The sequence below is a fragment of the Geotrypetes seraphini genome, chromosome 3 (assembly GCF_902459505.1).
Source record: "Geotrypetes seraphini chromosome 3, aGeoSer1.1, whole genome shotgun sequence".
In the NCBI taxonomy this organism is placed as follows: Eukaryota; Metazoa; Chordata; class Amphibia; order Gymnophiona; family Dermophiidae; genus Geotrypetes; species Geotrypetes seraphini.
Window position 1 is genome coordinate 286,832,506 of NC_047086.1, and position 18,928 is coordinate 286,851,433.

At 43.7% G+C, this 18,928-nt stretch overlaps 1 protein-coding gene across 1 annotated transcript in view; it reads right to left on the reverse strand.

Moving 5' to 3' along the window:
• Window positions 1-18,928, reverse strand: part of KIF26B (kinesin family member 26B) — an 841,003-nt gene that overhangs the window by 159,530 nt on the left and 662,545 nt on the right. Inside the window, exons 7-8 of the mRNA XM_033938154.1 lie at window positions 9,695-9,788; window positions 6,519-6,781 (exon numbers count right to left, since the gene is read on the reverse strand). Coding sequence (XP_033794045.1) covers window positions 6,519-6,781; window positions 9,695-9,788 — 357 coding nt within the window. The remainder of the gene's footprint in view (window positions 1-6,518; window positions 6,782-9,694; window positions 9,789-18,928) is intronic.

Below are 18,928 nucleotides of genomic sequence, written 5' to 3' on the forward strand. Positions count from 1 at the left end.
GGGTCTTGCATGTCTTGAGCCGGCAGGCACGCCTCGTCGAAATGAAGCGGGCCCGCCCCTTCCCGGCCCATCCCGCCGAAGCCTAAGGCCTGATTGGCCCAGGCTCTAGAAGCCTGGACCAATCAGGCCTTAGGCATAGCGGGTCCACCCATCCCCACTTAATCTAAGGCCTGATTGGCCAAACAGACCTTAGACTTAATCTAAGGCCTGATTGGCCAATCAGACCTTAGACGTAGTGGGGATGGGCGGACCCGCTATGCCTAAGGCCTGATTGGTCCAGGCTTCTAGAGCCTGGGCCAATCTGGCCTTAGGCTTCGGCGGGATGGGCCGGGAAGGGGCGGACCCGCTTCATTTCGACGAGGCGTGCCTGCCGGCTCAAGACGTGCAAGACCCATCTAAGAACAGGTTTGGTGGAGTGGAGGTTTGGGGGTTGTTAGCGCCGGGGGGGGTGCGTCTTCGGGCAGGAGGGATTGGACACCCTCCTGCCAGCAAAAGATATTGTCGAGGGGGGGAGATCGGTAATGTCGGGGGGGGGGGGCGGTCGGTAGTGTCAGGGGAGCGGTCGGTAGTGTGTGTGGGGGGGGGTGCATCTTCGGGCAGAGGGTTTGGGCACCCTCCTGGTCAGGGGGCCGCGGCCCGCTATACTTATAGCGGCAGAGAGATCCCTTGCAATAAGTGTAGCGGGCCGTGTCTAATCTAACCCGTTTCTCTAACCCGCGTCTGTAACATGGACACCGGTTACAGAATCGGGGTTTAGTTTAGGCCGATTCTGAATAGGACGCCTCTCCCGGGCGTCCTATTCAGAATCAGGGCCTAGGTGTCTTGCGGGCTTCGCCTTCAATATAGGTGGCCTGCCTGGGGAGCATTTTTTTTAAAAAACGTGCATCCCGATTGGCTGATTAGACAGCTGTAGGACGCCTACAGCTGCCTAAAATCGGGACGCACTTTTAGAGAATCAGGCCCTAAGTGTGGATATTTTTCAGTGCCAATTTTTTAGGCGACATAAATAGGTTCATAAATCTAGGCAAATGAATGGCAAACCTAAGAGCCTCTTCTATTAAACTGTGTTAGCAGTTTTCTAGCACAAGGAGTTCCTATGAGCGTCGGGAGCAGCGCGGGCCATTCAGCGCGGCTCTCTGCGCTAAAAACTGCTAGCGCAGTTTAATAGAAGAGGGGGTAAGTTTGAATAACTTTTAAACTCCAAAAGTAAGATGAATTTCAGCTAAAATCATAGAGGTCGATACTTCACGTGAGTTAATTGTGTAAAAGAGGCTCTTATCCAGGTAATTCCCGCTGATCGGGCCCCAAGGGAATATTCTGCAACACTTAACTTGATAGTACCAGTGAATGTCCCCTCGAATCACTAAAGCCAAAACTGGTTATTGTGTGGTTGATCTGGAGGCAGAGGCAGAGCGGAGTTGGCACTTACCATGATAAGCTAACTAGGCAAATAGGACCACATAAATAACTTATCTGGTCAGGAGTTGAATATCGACACTTACTTGGATAAGTGCTGGATGGTGGCAAACATGGCCTGGCATAGAATATCTGGATATAATTTAGGCATTTAAAATAGCGCTGACCACTTCTGGCTGAATATTATCCCCTTAGGCCCCTTGGCTGTAAACGGGCACAAATTTAGGAATCTAACTTTGTAGCATAAATTTACTTAAGAGTTCAGCTTTTTTAGAATATCAGATCCTATCTTATTTAGAGATAACATTCATCATGAAAAATGTTCACACTCATTTTTATGTGCTCTGAGTACATGTGTGCTTAGGGGAAGTAGCCCTCACCCCCCTAAGCGCTGCCTTTAGAACAGTGGTGGTCGGGGGGGGAGAGATTGTCTTCAGGCAAGAGCAATGCCCAGTTGTTCCAGCCAAGCCCAGTCCAGTGCCAGCAGCAAAATGGCATCCTAGTGGTAGTCTTGCGTAACTACTACTAGGGGTCATGTTTCAAAGCAATAATACAACAGTAGTCTGCAAGACTACTGCTAGGGATGCCATTTTTCAGCAAGTGTTACTTTTATTATTTTCGGGTATTTTTTATCCGATTTGTGAGGGGGTGAAGGCTACTTCAGAAGGGTGAGGGCTACTTTCCCTAAGCACATCTGTACTCAGAGCACATAATAAAATGAATAGTGCAGATCAGAACACATCTTTTCAACTCGCTTGCACAAGGAAAATCTGAAGAGGGCACTATATACTCCACTGGTGAAGAAGGAGGAGCTGAAAAATGTGTTTGACATTCTTTTTCAGGCAACTCGCAATCAGGGGATAATCAGCTGGAGTACAGACTCCTCGTGTTTTTGCAAGAGAATGCACAATTAGTATGGAATAAAATATCTCTAATGTATGATTTCATGTATTGATGTATTATGTATCACAGAATCATAGCTTCAAATGCCTGACCTAGTGTTGTTGAAACAATGTTGTCCATCTAATTATTCACATAAACAAGATTGTAGGGAGGGGAGAGGTAGTATTAATTTTGTTTAAACGTGCACTTGATTTTCCTATGGTTTCTTTGCCTGTAGACAACCCATCAAAATAATTGTTTTGGAAAATACAGTGTGTGCTTTCTGCCTAGTTTACAGTCCCCCTGGTCTTTTGGCAATGGATTGTTCTAGCTTTTTAGATCTTATTACTCACTTTACTACCAATCTTTCAAAAACTTTTATCCTTGGAGATTTTAATGTTCCTATTTCTCTGAGTAAGGAAATAGATAATGTTTTGACTGATGCTTTGTGTGTCTTTTGATTTTAATCAAATAATAATCTTTACTACATATGTAACAAGTCACATGTTGGATTTGATTTTTGTCCCAACATGCTTTATAAAGACAATTTCTAAATTCTTTGTTACATCTATGCCTTGGTCATATTTAGAGATGTGCACGGGACATATTCTAGTACCTATCCCCAACCGTCCTTGGGTAACTTTTTTCTGTCCCCACCACATCCCCATCATTATTGGTATCATCCCCACACTGTCCCTGTCATATTGGTACCATCTCCGTCATTTTGTTTCCCATCCCCACCCTGCTTTTATCAGGTCTTGCAATGTCTTCCTTTCTTCCACCTCTAGGTCCATCTTCCTCCCTTCCTCTACCCCCAGGTCCAACTCTATCCCTCCCTCCCTCCCTCTCTCCCTCTACCCCCAGGTCCAACACTCTCTCTCCCTCCTTCTATTCCCAGGTCCAGCTCTCTCTCTCCCTGCCCCCAGCCTCAGATACAATTCTCTCTCCCTTCCCCCTCACTTTGCCCCCAGATCCAACTCTCCCTCTTTCCCTCCTTCCACCCTCCTTAGGTTCAACTCTTTTCCTCTCTGCGCCCATCCTCCAGTCCAATCAGTCCAACTCTCTCTCTCTCCCCCTCCCTTCTTCTCTCCCTACCCCAGGTCCAACTCTCCCTCTTCCCTCAGAGGCAACTCTCCCTATTTTCTCCCTCCCATCTTGGCCCTGTTCTGGTTCTTTAATTCCCTCCAACTCACCCCCCCAACACCTATACCCACATGGTCCAGCACCAGTGTTTCCCCGAAAATAAGGCCTACCCCGAAAATAAGCCCTGCATAATTTTCTGGGTAGGTCTTAATAAAAGCCCTACCCTAAAAATAAGCACCTCTTCTCTCCTCTTCCCTATCCACTTCCCTTTGGTATCTTCTGTTGCCCACCACTCCCCCTCCACACAGCATGTCTGTTCTTCCATCCAGCATCTTCACTCTTTCATTCCCCTTCCTCCCATATCCTCCTCTCTTTTCCCTTCCACTAAATATTTCCCCTGTATCACTTTTCTTCCCTTCCATCCAGAATCTCTTTTCTCCGATCCAACTCCCTGCCTTATCTGTCGCTTTCACCCTCCTTCATCTAGAAACCTCAAACTAACATATTTAACCCCATCCTATCCAATATCTGAATTTCTCTAACCCTTTCCTTCTTCCATTCAGAATCTCCTCTCTCTCTCTCTAAATCCTCTCATTCCAACTAGCATAACACCCCTCTCTCTCTTGCCCCTTTCCATCCAGCATCTCCCCTCCCCACCCCTCCTCCCCCTTCCATCCAGCATGCCCTCCTCTCTATCTCTCTACTTCCCTTCCATCCAGCATTTCTTTTTTTCTCTTTCATATCCAGTCCCACCTCCTCTGCATCTTCTACTGCTCTCCCTACCTCACCTCTGCCACTGCTGCTTCCTGAGATCGCTGTGGTAATGGAAAGAAAGTATGCATGGGGCAGAATACTGGAACTGGAAGCACTTCGAGCAGTGGAGGAGGAGGATAGAGAGGCAGAGAATGTCAAGACAGAGGAAACCATTGAGGAAGAAGTCCAGGAGTTAGAGAAGTTCATCGAGGAGGCATACAGGGAGGCTGTAGAAAATTATCAGCGACAGTGGAACTGTCAAGATACACCTACAGGGAGTGAGGACCCCCTGGAGGACAACCACAAGGAAGAAATGGGTGACACAACGAGATCTGGAAACAGCGGAGGGAACCCACACGAAGACGAATCTGGTGCAAGCCAACACCAGGATGAGGGAAGATGGAAGTGCACAGAGGACACGGACCTACGGCTGGAGAGATGGTCATACACCAAGGACACGGACATGCGACTAGAGAGCCAAGAGAAGATAGAGAGGACAGCGATCGTCATAGGGGACTCCATCATCAGACAGGTCGACAGCCACATAGCGGGAGGAAGACAGGACTAGCTGATGACCTGGGAGCCAAGGTAGAAGACAGGATCATCGACAGCGTGGAAGAGCAAGATACAGCGGTGGTGATCCATGTGGGAACAAACAACGTGAGCAAGCGGAACTACAGCAGGGAAGGACTAAAGGACCAGTTCTGGATCCTAGGAGGGAAGCTGAAGACCAGAACGCAGAGGGTAGCATTCTCAGAGATCCTGCCAGAACCCAGGGCCGATGAGAAGAGGCAGATGGAGCTGCAAGCAGTCAACGCATGGATGAGGTACTGGTGTGAGGAAGAAGGATTCCACTTCATGCGCAACTGGAGCGATGAATGGTTAGCACACGCGGTGAACGAGCGTTAACGTGCGGTGAAGAGCATTCGATCCGGCAGCCCCCTCTCTCCCGCCGGCCGTCCAGACATGCATCTCCCTCCCTCCCTCCCTCCTTTTCCCTTACCTTCTCTTGTTGAAACTGGCGATTTCTATAAGGCTATGTGCTGTATTACAGCCGGAGCCTTGAAGTTGCGTCGCGTTGCCTGCTGGAAAAGTCTCCTCCGACGCAACTTCCTGTTTCCGGTTGCATCGGAAGAGACTTTTCTAGCAGGCAACCCAACGCAACTTCAAGGCTCCGGCTGTAATACAGCACTTAGCCTTATAGAAATTGCCAGTTTCAACAAGAGAAGGCAAGGGAAAGGGAGGGAGGGAAATCCACGGCTGGCCGGAAGGGGGGAGCTGTTGGACCGCGATAAGGGTGCTGGGGGTGGGGGGATGGAGAGGAGAAGATGCTGAAGACGGGGACGGAGCGGTGAAAGGGACAGCTGATGGGGTGGTGAAGGGGACGGCAGAGACAGGGACGGGGCAGTGAAGGGGACGGCGGGGACGGGGTGGTGAAGAGGATGGTGGTCCGGGGACGGGGCAGTGACGGGGACAGAATTTTTCCCCGTGTCATTCTCTAGTTTTAATGTTATCCCCTTCTGTTTTTAATAGTTATTATTATACACCACTTAGAGAGCTTGAGTGTGTTTGGTGTATATGAGTGGGGGATGGGTAATACTTGGTGGGAGAGGGGAGGGGGTTCTGTTCGGGTTTCTGGTTTTGGGGTTTTTTTTTCTTTTTTGAAAATGCAATGGGAGTACTCTTCTTCTCGGCTGGGTGAGCATAGTTTCCTGCCATCCTTTTGTTTTGTTTTTTTGACAGCAGAGGTTTGAGTGCTGTTGGTGCCCCATTTAAGGTATCGTAGCATTCTATCTTGTGCCTTATCTATGCTCTGTCTTCTTCTGTTTGCTCTGGCGGGGGGGGAGGGGGGGGTTAATGGCTCACATGATGGTGTTTTTCTGCTGTTGCTTACTCTGTTTGTTGTGCATTATTGTTATCTTTGCAGAGATGTACATTCTTGTTGCTCCAATAAAGAGATTAAAAAAAAAAAAAAAAAGTTTTTTAAGCGGTATATCAAATTTTAAATAAAATTTGAAACTTGGTCGCTTAAGTGCTGATATTCAACCCTTAAGCGGCCAGGCTTACTGCATAAATGGGACTGCATAAAAATCTGTTCTATTTTTATGCAATGCAACCACTGATCCTAGCTCCCTTGACAAGGCAACCCTCATTTCAATCTTCCTTGAAGAATCCCTCACTCACAAGAAGACCTCTCCCTCCTAGGGGTCAGGCTGCCAAATAGTCTTCCTGTTCACACATATTTTTTATTCACATTTGAGGAAGGCAGTTTTTAGACAGGATCTTGCAAATCGTCATCCCTGTTACAAAAAGTTAAAATCAAAAGTTTATTAGGTTAGAAGCTAGTCTGCGTTTAAAAGCTCCAAATCTACCCCAGTGTTTACCTGCATCCCGCAGATTGGGTCCTCACAAAGATAGACCCCTGGGGATTGGCCATCTTGAAGGCTGCCAGTAGCTACTTCAGAAAGCAAATCTTTCAAGTTCTCTTCTTTCCCCCACACTTCCACCGCAGAAACTCGGACTGAGAACCGGGCTCCTGTCTTTTCTTTCCGTTCGTTGATCAACTTAAAGAGCCAAGAAATAGCGCAAGGGATTATTCCAAGGTTCTGCATGGAATCATCTTTCCCCATCATGGTGTATGACTTTCCTAGCAGTCAGAAAGTATAATGAAAATCAGTTTCAGTCACACTCTCGACCATCAGTGAAGTACCGTTGCTCTTTGATGTTGATAAATGATTAAATAGCAACACCAAAAAATTAAACAAACAGAATTTATATGCAAACAATACCATATAAGAAAAATGAGACCAGAGCCAGCACAACACAGTAAGCGTGGTAAGCATAGTGGGAGGGTGTCGATATTTGGGGGATGCCACAAGCTGCCACACTTATCTACTGCACTGACTGTGGAGCATGAGCGTTAGAAGGGAAGGACCACCAGAGTTCTCTACAGATGCTTTTTTAAACACCTGCTTCCCCCTCATGCTTTTCAACCCCCTTCTCCCACAAGCCCTGTAGTTATAAATTGTTTGCAGAGCAATGGGATTGTCTCTTTTTGCTGCCAATGCTCTGCTTATCTTTCATTCGATCTGGCCATTAGGGATTAGCTACTGGAGCTGGAGAGGGGATAAATGGTAGGGAAGGAGCTTTGGATGGCAAGGGGGGTGCCAGCAAGGAAAAGCGGCAGTGGAAGTCTTTGTAGCAGGAGCTTGGCCCTCTTGCTCCTGCCTCCTCACGGCTGTCTTCTAAAATGTCTGCCATGATCTCTTTTGGCATTTTGCGGTACTACAGGAAATGCTACGAGCAGCTGTGAGAGATTGTGGCAGCTATTTTAGAAAGCAGCCATGAGGAGGCAGGAGAGAGTGGGCTACATTCCTGCCACAAATATCACCGCTGAACAGTGGACCACCAGGTACCTCAGTAGGCCCGGGGTGGAATCGTGAGGCTGGGAGGAAGATTAAAGGGGTGGGGCCTGTTGAGGGGAGAGAACCTTGCCCACGGGTTGGGGGAGGGGCAGGGGAGGGATGAGAGATGCAGAGACTTGCAAGCTGTTGAAGGGGAGAAATATGTCAGACCAGTAGAAGGGGAGGGAAGGAGAGAGATTGTGGGATAGGTTGAGAGATTAAAGGGTCGGGGCCTGGAAAGCGATTCCATCAGTCAACTTTGGGGTCTTTGCTAGAATGGCCGCTTCTGAGAAAAGAGGAAGTTGCATCATTAGAGGCAGCCTGCTAGCAAAAGGCCTGAGGCTACTTAATGGAATCACTAAAGTAACGCTATCGGCAGCTGTGTGGGGAAGTTAAGAACACAGTGAGTTGTTGCTGTTACTCTGGGAGGACTGGGGAGAGAAGATGGTGGCAAAATATGAGACAGAAGGAGGATGGGAGACTTACAGTGCTGTGGCATGTACCCCCTGACAATGGTGCGTGTACCCCCTCGGGTACATGTACCACATATTGAGAACCTCTAGAATAAATGAGACATTCACAAGGTTTACTCCCTAATTCCCTAATGTAAAGCACTGGCTAAAATAGTGTGCTGCAAACCTTTTGAAGCTGCAGCATACTAAACGCGGGGCTGCAGCTGGAGGGCATTTGGAAATGCACAAGCATCAATGTAAAGATGTCACGCGCATGTGTGATATCGTCATGTCAAAATCTGTGCATGCACAGATGCCAGCCAGCTGTGGTCCTCAGCCTCCTAGTACCACCAGTTTGGGGGTGCTGGAAAAGGAGAGTTGTGCCAGTGCTAGCTGACTGCCTACAGGATGTGCCTCTCACTGCAAGAGGCAAGCAGTCAGCTGGCGCTGGTGCTTCTTCGTCTTGCCGGTGTCTCACGGCACACCTGGAATCTTGCAAGGCACACAGTTTGTGATACACTGGGCTAAAACAAGCACTTTTTAAAAAAACTGTTCAGGGCTTTGAGCTGGTGTAAAACATTATGGGTCACACATAAAAGGTGAAGATGACCAAAGGTGCTGGGATATTTTATTCTTCAAATAACAGACTCGACACAAATGTGTCTCGGCCTTCAGGCCTGCCTCAGGAGTCTAATTACTTCTGATAATTGATTTAAAGCTACACTTCTTTGGAAATTGGATGATGTCTGTGGTTTTATGTACAAAAACCTTAATCCTTCTAAGTCGAAATATTATGGAGCACATCATTAAGTGGTATCTTGAAAGAAATAATTGCCAATGTATGAGAAACTGAGTCGGCATCAGAGTCATGTTGTGAATGGCTGCTCGTTAGCACTTATTAATCTCCACTGGCCTGGCCCGATCCTTCCACTTATTTTGACATAGAAGGAATAAGGTATGTACATAAACCCTCAGACATCATCCAATTTCCAAAAACTGAAGCCTTAAATCAATGATCATACTCCTGAGGAAGGCCTGAAGGCCAAAACATATTCGAGTCAAGTCTATTATTTGAAGAATAAAATATCTGAGCACCTTTGATTGTCTTCACCTTTTGTGTGTTATTATCCTGTGGAGGTGGTTTCTCTTGTAGTTTTGGTAAAACGTAATGGGGACATTTTTCCCAAATGATGTACGAGTATTTCTTTTCTGAAATAAGGAATACATGTGTAAATTTTTGCCCTGCCCATACTATGCCACCATCACCATGCTCTCTTGAAACCTTTGCATGTCTAAACAGCAGCTTTCTAAAATTGCTCTTTACACATGTACAGAAAATACATGTGCGCATGCTTCTATTTAGACATGGAGATGCTTTAAAAATATAGGCTAATGTCAGTTTATTGGAAGGGGATTTTGGAATTCTGCCCTCAAGCAATCCTTTAGTTTTCTTTTACAATGTTCAATCCCCTCCTCGCCATTATGAGCCATAAAAACTTTCATTCTCTTTTTTGTGGCTTGCTGCTTCATTGGGAACATCTTTTTGTCCTAAAGAGGCACATAATATAGGGTGGTGTGGAAGAATTTACAAAGCAGGGAAATGTAATAAAAGAAAAAAAAAAAAAAGTCAGGCATGCCTTGAAAAATAATTACATTTTATAAAATATTTATTATTTTTTGATGCTTGGCTGCAGCAATACCAACCTAGCCTGGCATGTCCAAAACAAAACACACAGCCATCTGCTCCATTCACCACAGACTGGATGACTTCTGCCACAGTCCCAGCACACACTTCAGCCTGTTGGGAGGAGAAAAGAAGAATGTGAGGTTAGAGATCATGAACTCGGAATATTTGATTCACTGATATTTACCTAAATTTATGACACAACTTGTCCCTGTCGAGGTTTCAAACATAAAATAAGCACTGTGCCCAACAGAAACAGGAAACCTCCAGCTGAGAAAGGAATTCAGCCTGTATGTCTTTGTTTTTTGTGTTGTTGGGGTTTTTTTACTACACAATAAGAAGGAGTTTAAAACATTCAGCCTCCATAAAAGTAGAACATCATTCTGGAAAAAAAGAATACAGTACAAGTGTCTGGCAGATTGTCCAGCTGGTACCACAGATGTTTCCAAAGCAGCAGCCTGGGCACCTGAATACTAATGTGCCACCTGAATGTGGCAAAATAGTGTTTATACATAAACTAGTGTAGTTGCTGAATGTACAGAAATAAATGCTAATAAAGAAATACAAATACAAAAATATAAAACATTTTTTTTTGCTTGCTTTTGAGAGCGAAAACCCCTTTTCCTCAAGTGACACTGTCCTGTACTGAGGAAAGGGGTTTTAGCTCTCAAAAGTTCATTAAAAAAGTATTTAGTCCAATAAAGAGATATATTATATTCTCTTTTGTTATTGTTTTTATTTATTAAGCCTCAATTTTGTTTATTTATATTATTAATCTGATGTTGCCATGCATCAATCTTTAACATGAGATGGATGCAGGGGTTGTTGTCCAATGGGGAGGGGAGGTACTATTCTCCAGGACCTCTCTGATAGAATATAAGAACATAAATAAGAATAGCCTTACTGGGTCAGACCAATGGTCCATCAAGCCCAGTAGCCCGTTCTCATGGTGGCTAATCCAGGTCCCTAGTACCTGGCCAAAACTCAAGGAGTAGCAACATTCCATACTATCAATCCAGGGCAAGCAGTGACTTCCCCCATGTCTTTCTCAATAACAGACTATGGACTTTTCCTCCAGGAAATTGTCCAAACCTTTCTTAAAACCAGCTACGCTATCTGCTCTTACCACAACCTCTGGCAAGGTGTTCCAGAGCTTAACTATTCTCTGAGTGAAAAAAATGTCCTCCTATTGGTTTTAAAAGTATTTCCCTATAACTTCAAGTGTCCCCTAGTCTTTGTAATTTTTGACGGAGTGAAAAATCAATCCACTTGTACCTGTTCTACTTAGGATTTTGTAGACTTCAATCATATCTCCCATCAGCAGTCTCTTTTCCAAACTGAAGAGCCCTAACCTTTTTAGTCTTTCCTCATATGAGAGAAGTTCCATCCCCTTTACCATCTTGGTCGCTCTTTGAACCTTTTCCAGTGCCACTATATCTTTCTTGATATAAGGAGATCAGAATTCAACGCAATATTCCAGATGAGGTTGCACCATGGAGCGATACAGGGGCATTATAACATTCTTAGTCTTGTTAACCATCTCTTTTAAAATAATTCCCACTACTTTTAAAATAATTCCTGTTTGCTCTTTTGGCTGCTGCTGCACATTGAGTGAAAAGTTTCATCATATTGTCTACAATGACACCCAAATCCTTTTCTTGGGGCTAATCCCCAAAATGGACCCTAGCATCTGGTAACTGTGAGTCGAGTTATTCTTTTCAATGTGCATCGCTTTGAATTTGTCCACATTAAATTTCATCTGCCACTTGGATGCTCAGTCTTCCAATTTCATCTGCCACTTGGATGCTCAGTCTTCCAATTTCCAGGTCTGCCAGCAATTTTTCACAATCTGTATGCGTTTTAACAACTTTGAACAGTTTAGTATCATCTGCAAATTTAATCACTTCCTATGGGAGGGGCCTTAGGCAACCCGGACCAATCAGAGCCTCAGGCCACTCCCTGGTGCATTTTGAAGAGGCGGGTCAGCTGGCTGCAGGGAGTAGGCATCTCTCCGGTCAACCAACTAATTCAAGGTAAGGGGGAGAGGGGTCGTAGGCAGGGGAGGGTATTGTGTGGCAGCAGGAGAAAATGGGCATCTCTCCTGCTGCTGTGGGGAGAGGGGGATCACAGCTGCAGGGGGGATGTTGTTTTGGTTAGAGAGAGTGGGCATCTCTCCCGCTGCTGGGTGGAGGGGTTGCCGCTGCAGGGGTGGGAGTTGTTGTTTGTGGTGGGGGAGAGTGGGCATCTTTCCCGCTGCTGGGGGGTTTTTGCCGCTGCAGGGGTGGGGAGTGTTATTTGTGGTGGGGAAGAGTGGGCATCTCTCCCGCTGCTTGGGGGGTCACCGCTGCAGAGGGGTGTTTGTGGCGGGAGAGAGTGGGCATTTCTCCCACTGCTGGGGGGGGCGCAACTTCAGGGGAGGTGTTGTTTGTGGCAGGAGAGAATCAACATCTTTCCCACTGCTGGAGGTGGTTGGTCGTTGGCTTTCTACCAGTCTCCGACACTGCCATGCCACGGTTTTAAATAGTGTTGTCACTGTTCTGACACCCCTGGACCAGTCGCTGATTTTTGTTGCCAAAAGCCGACACTGCTCTTAGAAAATGGTTCAGCAAGTGTTAAGAATCTACCGGAGTACTCAACAGTTTAGTGACGGCCAGGTTAAAGTTTTGATAATCTGGGCCTGTGTGAGTGTAATTGAACCCTGAGAAACATGGCTCATTACATAAATTTCATGCTATATGGGACCCCCTTTTTGATTATTGTCTTCTATAATACCCTAATTAAATATGCTTGTGCTGCACTGTTATGCTGAACACATCTAATGTACATTATCCCATTTCAGGCCTAGTTACTGTACGTCTTGACTATCTGCGTATAGTTCCCCTTTAAGTTGATTACTGGTTTTCCCATAGAAGTTTGTTTGCTGCTTGCCTATTGGGTTGTACCTACCTTTTGGTTATTGCATTATCATGCACTATAGCTGCTTTACCATTGTTATGCTTGACATTAGATTTCTGATGTGTATTTCTGTTACTTTTTTTCCTGCTCAGCACTTCTTTATTTTTCTGTTATTGTTATTTCATGCAATTTTCAATAAATATATTGAACATAAAAAAAGTTTTGAGTTTCTGGGCCTGAATGAATGTAATTGAACCCCAAGACTGTGATCCTTCCGGAATAAGTCTAGCACCCATCTTACACTCAGCTTGAGAGACTTTAAAAAGATCTTGTATTTTATTAACAATTAGAATAGCAATGTTATTAATAATAAAATTCACAGGGATGTCATTTTATGAATAACCTGATAATATCAGGATTTGTGTTTCTGCTATATTTAGCTTCAAATGATTTCCTTTCTTCCAAAGATTAAAAGAATGTAAACACAATAGAGGGGCCCATACCACATTAAATGTTCTTAGTGAACCAGTTTTCACGGCATGTATACACTCGTATTTAATAATGGTAGAGACATTAACCCACCAAGCAGAATAAGAGGCAGATGATAGATCTTTCCAGTTGGTTAATATGACTTTCAATGCTAGGACCAATAAGCGTCGCAACAATAGTGAGTCACTGTAGGTAAGAGGATGAGAGATCGCAGCAGATCCAAAAATTATTATAGCAAAGGAGAGGGGTTGTTTAATGGATAAAATCTCAGTAATCGTCTCCCACATCCTTCTCCAAAATTTCTCTAAGAGAGGACATTCATAGAACATGTGTCAGAAAGAGCCCCCAGTTGCTTTGCAAGACCAGCAGGAATCCAGGTACAAGGATCCAATTTTTGCAAGACGTTGTGGAGTCCAGTATGCTTCATGAAGTGTAAAAAATGCAGTTTGTAACAGTGATGATGAGTGAAGGACCTTACCACAATTCAACCATATAAAGTTCCAGCTTTCATCGTCCAAAATCAGATTCGTTTCTGCTTGCCACATCTCTCTCAAGTGCCGATCTGAAGAAAATTTGCAAAGTTGGAGACACTTGTACCAAAAAGAAGCTTCATGCCTTTTAAAGGAGAACTTATCACAGTATGAGAGAAGTGTGGGGAAAGCAGTGCAAGAGTATAGCGAGAGAAGATCCTTTCTAATAGCATGGGTGAGCTGGAGCCAACGAAAGAACTGTGAAGGAGGTAAGTTATATGTTCTACATATGTCAGCATAAGTGAACCACTGTTTACCATCGTAAAGTTGGTTCACCATCCAGATGTTACAATCTTGCCAAAGCTTCATGATATCGGATTGTTTTGAATTGTAATCCTAGGGTTGTTCCATAAAGGAGCCAAGGAGGAAGATTCCCACTTGATGTCAGAGAAATAATCGACCTCACGTATAGCTTGTATTGAAGAAGATATGATGGGATTCGCCTGGAGCGGTGTTTGGAGTTTCATCTGATGAATATATCTCAATGGTGTAGAACTGAGCAATGATTCCAATGCCAACCAGGGAGGTAACCGGTCACAAGTGTAGACATAATTCCACAGAGCACCCTGACACATCAAGAAGGCCAAACGATAGTCATATAAACTAGGGAATGCCACACCACCATCTTTCTTTAAGCATTTAAGATTTTGTAAACTAATGCGCAGTGCTTTATGATTCCAGAGGAAATCCGTCAGTAAGGATTCAAATTTCTTATAAATGTATTTCTGAAAGAGACAAGGGAGCATTCCCATAACGTAGGTAATCACCGGTACGACCATCATTTTAATGGTATCAAGACGTCTCCACCATGAGAGTTGTAATGGAGTCCAGCCGGCAAGAATACGTCAAATTTTATTTATGACAAAGTCATTATTATAAGAAATGGAATCCTCTAAAGATGGACTACAAAAAACCCCAAGATATTTAAGCTTGTCACAATTTCACTTGAGTCCAAGCACTTTGATATCTGTGCCAACTTCCGGACAATTCAATGGCATACATTCTGATTTGGAAAGATTGAGCTTGTACCCAGAAATGGTAGAATATCTATGTATCGCCTCTAAGATATGGGGTACAGAGGTTGGTGATGCATAAATCAAAACGTCATCCATATATGCAGATAATTTGACTTTGAAAGTGCCCAGTTTAAATCCAGTAATGTGCACATCAGTGCGAATGGCAGTGAGCAAGGGTTCAAGCGCAATATTAAATAAGAGCAGAGACAATGGGCATCCTTGTCTGAAAGGAGCAGAATATATGTCATTGATATATAGTTTAGAGGAAGGATTAGTATAAAGAACCCGAATGAGAGAAATGAAATATGGGGGAAAGCTGTACCAATGAAGTACTTGGAATATATAAGTCCATTCGATCTGATCAAATGCTTTTTCCGCGTCCAATCTAAGAGCAACCAGAGGTGGAGAAGAAGCTTGATGGATAATGTTCGCAAAAAGCCTGGTATTATCACTGGAGAGATGACTATTCATGAATCCCATCTGGTCTGGGGCTATGATGGTATCTAGCACAGTTTGTAATCTCGATGCGATAGCTTTAGCAAAAATCTTGGCATCCGAGTTGATCAGGGATAATGGTCTGTAGTTCCTCACATCCGTAGGGTCTTTATCCTCTTTGGGTAGAACTATTATCATCGCTTCCGTGAAAGTGCCTTTACCACATCCATGTTCAATCAAGGTCATGAAGAAGGCATGGAGGTGGGGTAGTAGGCGAGGCAAAAAGACCTGGTAAAATTCTGATGTAAGCCCATCAGGTCCTGGAGATTTGTTGTGCGCAAGAGATCGGGTGGCTAAAGAGATCTCTTCCACAGAGAGAGGCTGTGAAAGGGCCTCAGCTTGGGAATCAGACAGCGATATCCGAGGAAGAGTTTCCAAGAAATCCGATTCAACTGAAGAAGTATCGATTTCGGAAGAGTACAAGATTGGTAGAATTGCTGAAATGTATGAACTATCGCATCAGAGGCAGTTATAGATCCTCCAGAGTCATCTTTGAGAGCCGCAACATAGGTTTTGGTACGTTTACCCTTAAGATATTGAGCCAGAGAACGGCCACATTTATTATTTTCAAGATAGTAAGTAGCATTTTTGTGGAGTAAGTGATTACTGGCAAGCTGACTCATAATTGTACTATGCTGCAGACGGAGAGATCGGAGCTTTGTCAGAATAGAAAAATCATTTGAATGCAGTATATGGTCTTGTTCTAAATTCTTGATGTTAGTTTCAAGTTCATTCAGCACCCGCAATTTTTGTTTCTTTAGGAAGCTTGAGAAAAATATTATCCTACCACGGATAAAAGCCTTAAATGAATCCCACAAGGTGATCCAATTGGTATCACCTGGTTTGTTCATCAGAAAGAATTCAATAGTAGCATTTATATGTGGTATAAACTCTTCCTTTTGAAAAAGAGAGTCATTAAGTCTCCAGGTCTTATGATGTAAAGTAGCGGAGAGGCCATTGAGTTTCATCAGGATTGTCGCATAGTCGGAAATCACAATTTCTTTAATATGGGTTGATACCAGGTGAGTTGACAAGGAGGCACTGACCATAAAAAAATCTATACGGGAATATGTGGAATATGGCGCTAAGAAGAAAGAAAATTCTCGTGCACAGGGGTGCTGCAATCTCCAAGGATCAACAAGGTCGAATTGCAGAATCAGATCACATAGTTTATACCAGGACCTATATTTTGTATAGGTCGCATGAGATTTCCTATCAGTGCTAGGATCTATGATCATATTGAAGTCACCCCCTAGAACGAGAGGGTATTCCAGGGAAGATGCAATTTGCTCAGATATCCCATCATAAAAGGTTGGAACATCAGAATTAGGAGCATATAGGTTAATGCAGGTGATAGATTTGCCATTGAACTTAAGAGTAGCATTAATCCATCTGCCATGAACATCTGTGTAATGCGAGAGGAGTTCAATGTCAGGTCTGTTACATATTACAGTTATAACACCATTATGTTTGTCTTCTGCAGCCGAAAACAGTATAGGGAGTGCCCAAGGAAAAGAAAGTTTAAGTGAATCAATTTTAGACAGGTGGGTTTCCTGTAAAAAGAATACATCTGGTTGTAATCTGTTAACATAATCCCATATTTTACATTTCTTTAGTGGGTTATTTAATCCCTTAACATTGAGGGAACACAGGGTCAGAGACATACATAAGCAGTTTGCAGAACCTGTGCCTTAAACCGCAGACAAGTAGTGACATCAAGATTAAGAGCTACATCAAGAAAATCCCATATACAAATGACAGACTCAGAATTATGCAATAGTAGTGAAGCCGAACCACAGTCATACAGTGATATATATTGCATATAAAAGAATATACAGCAAAGGGCCTAGAAAGAGACATCCAATAGTACTAATAGTATTGAGCCTATTTGTGATTCAGGACAGTAACAGCAGACGGAGGCAAAGTTAAAAAGAAAAGATGAGATAGAGAGCCGGCAAGGGCAGCGAAGAACCATACCATACCAACCAGTCCTTTCTAGGAGATAAAATTTGTTGTATAGTATAGGAGAGCATAGAAATACTAAGTAAAAGTAAACGGATGAGAACAAATTTATCATCATATAGCAGTAACCATAGGAAGAGTGCAGAGAAGTAAATAACATCTGATATGCATGATATTTGTATCAGGAAAGATGGTACTATAGCAGGAGAAATAGTAATATATCCTCAAAAGGAGAGCAGCAACAAATGGCTAAACAGAATGGTAGTAAATGGGAATATCATACTCAGAGACAAATAGCATTTTGAATACATTATACCCAGGAACAGTAGCTATTGCAAAAGTAGAATGATAACAATAAAGATATCATGTCTTATCTATAGCAGTTGGTGCAAGGCACTCCAGATAATCAGCCAATTCAGCAGGATTCACAAAGTTTTTTGTGCAGTTATTATGAGTGACCCGCATCGTGGCAGGGTAGAGGAGGCCAAATTTCGCTCCAATCGCTTTTAACCGGGGTCGATACGCAAGAAGTAATTTCCTGCACTTGGCTGTCTGTTTAGCCAAATCCGGGACAATCATCAGAGACGAGCCATCAAATTTAAGAGGATGTTTAATCTTAGCTTGACGCATGATTTCTATTACTTGTGCATAACGGAGTAATCTAACCACGATGGGCCTAGGATGGCGTGTGCTGGGATCAACCATGTGCGTCAGCACACAGTGAGCAAGATCGATCTCTAGATCATGTTGGAAGCTCAGATCGAAGATTTTAGAGAGCGTGGTCAGCAGAAAGGCAACAATATCCTTCCCATCCTTCCCAAGGATGCGGAAATTGTTTCTACAAGACCTGTTCTGCGCATCCTCCAGCTCCTGTTCGAGGATCTCCATTTTTTTAATTTGATGCTGCAGAGTCTTAACATTCATCCCTTTGGTCTCCACTCATTGCTCAGCGATGTCAACTCTTGAGTGAAAGACCGCCATTTCGGTGGATAAAGAGGTGAGATCGGTCTTTATATCCTCAGTGTTTTGAACAGCGGTTTAGATGAGATCACGCATGGTTTTTAGTTCCGCCATCATAGACAGCAAGGCCTCATTGTCACCCTCGGGTTTAGTCGATGTTGATTTCTGCGGAGAAATAGGGTCGACACTCTTCCGCTTACCGGATTTACCTGTAGCCATGAGTTATATCTGCCGTTTAATATATAGAAAGCAATATATCTCGAATTCGGAGATTGATAAATCAATTTTTTTTAGAGACTGGTCGGCGGAGCACTGGAACTATGGAGCCATACCTCATCATGCACTCTAGCACAGGTGATTTCAACCCTTGACACTACATAGGCTTTCCCTAACTTTGCTGGTATTTAACACATGGGCATCAATTGTGCTACATTTTATTGTTCTACTTCCCCTTAATGACATGTACATGTATGCAGCAATACTTTCCTTACATAATTTCTTACCTATCTAATTGTACTGAATTTTATTCCTTTTATTCTTTGGACGTTGGCTCTACTTTGCATACCTGATGTTGATGTTTTCCCTGTTTATTGATGTACTTTATTGTACTGTTAAATACTAATAAAAATATTGAACACAAAAAAGAATGTAAACACAAAGATACAACATGTTAAGATCATCTTTCACCGACTTCTCAATGTTCAACAAGAACTAAATGTCTTCGGCATATAGCCTGAATTGTAAATTCAGGCAATTAAGCAAATGATATTCAAAAGTTTAGCTGTATGAAAGATTCTTGAGGGATTCCAGTTGAACAATTAAACTCACTAGCTTTTATTGAGTCTTTCTGTATACAAAACTTTCTACCTAGGGGACTGCTTCCTGGAACAAATGGTGGGAGAGCCGA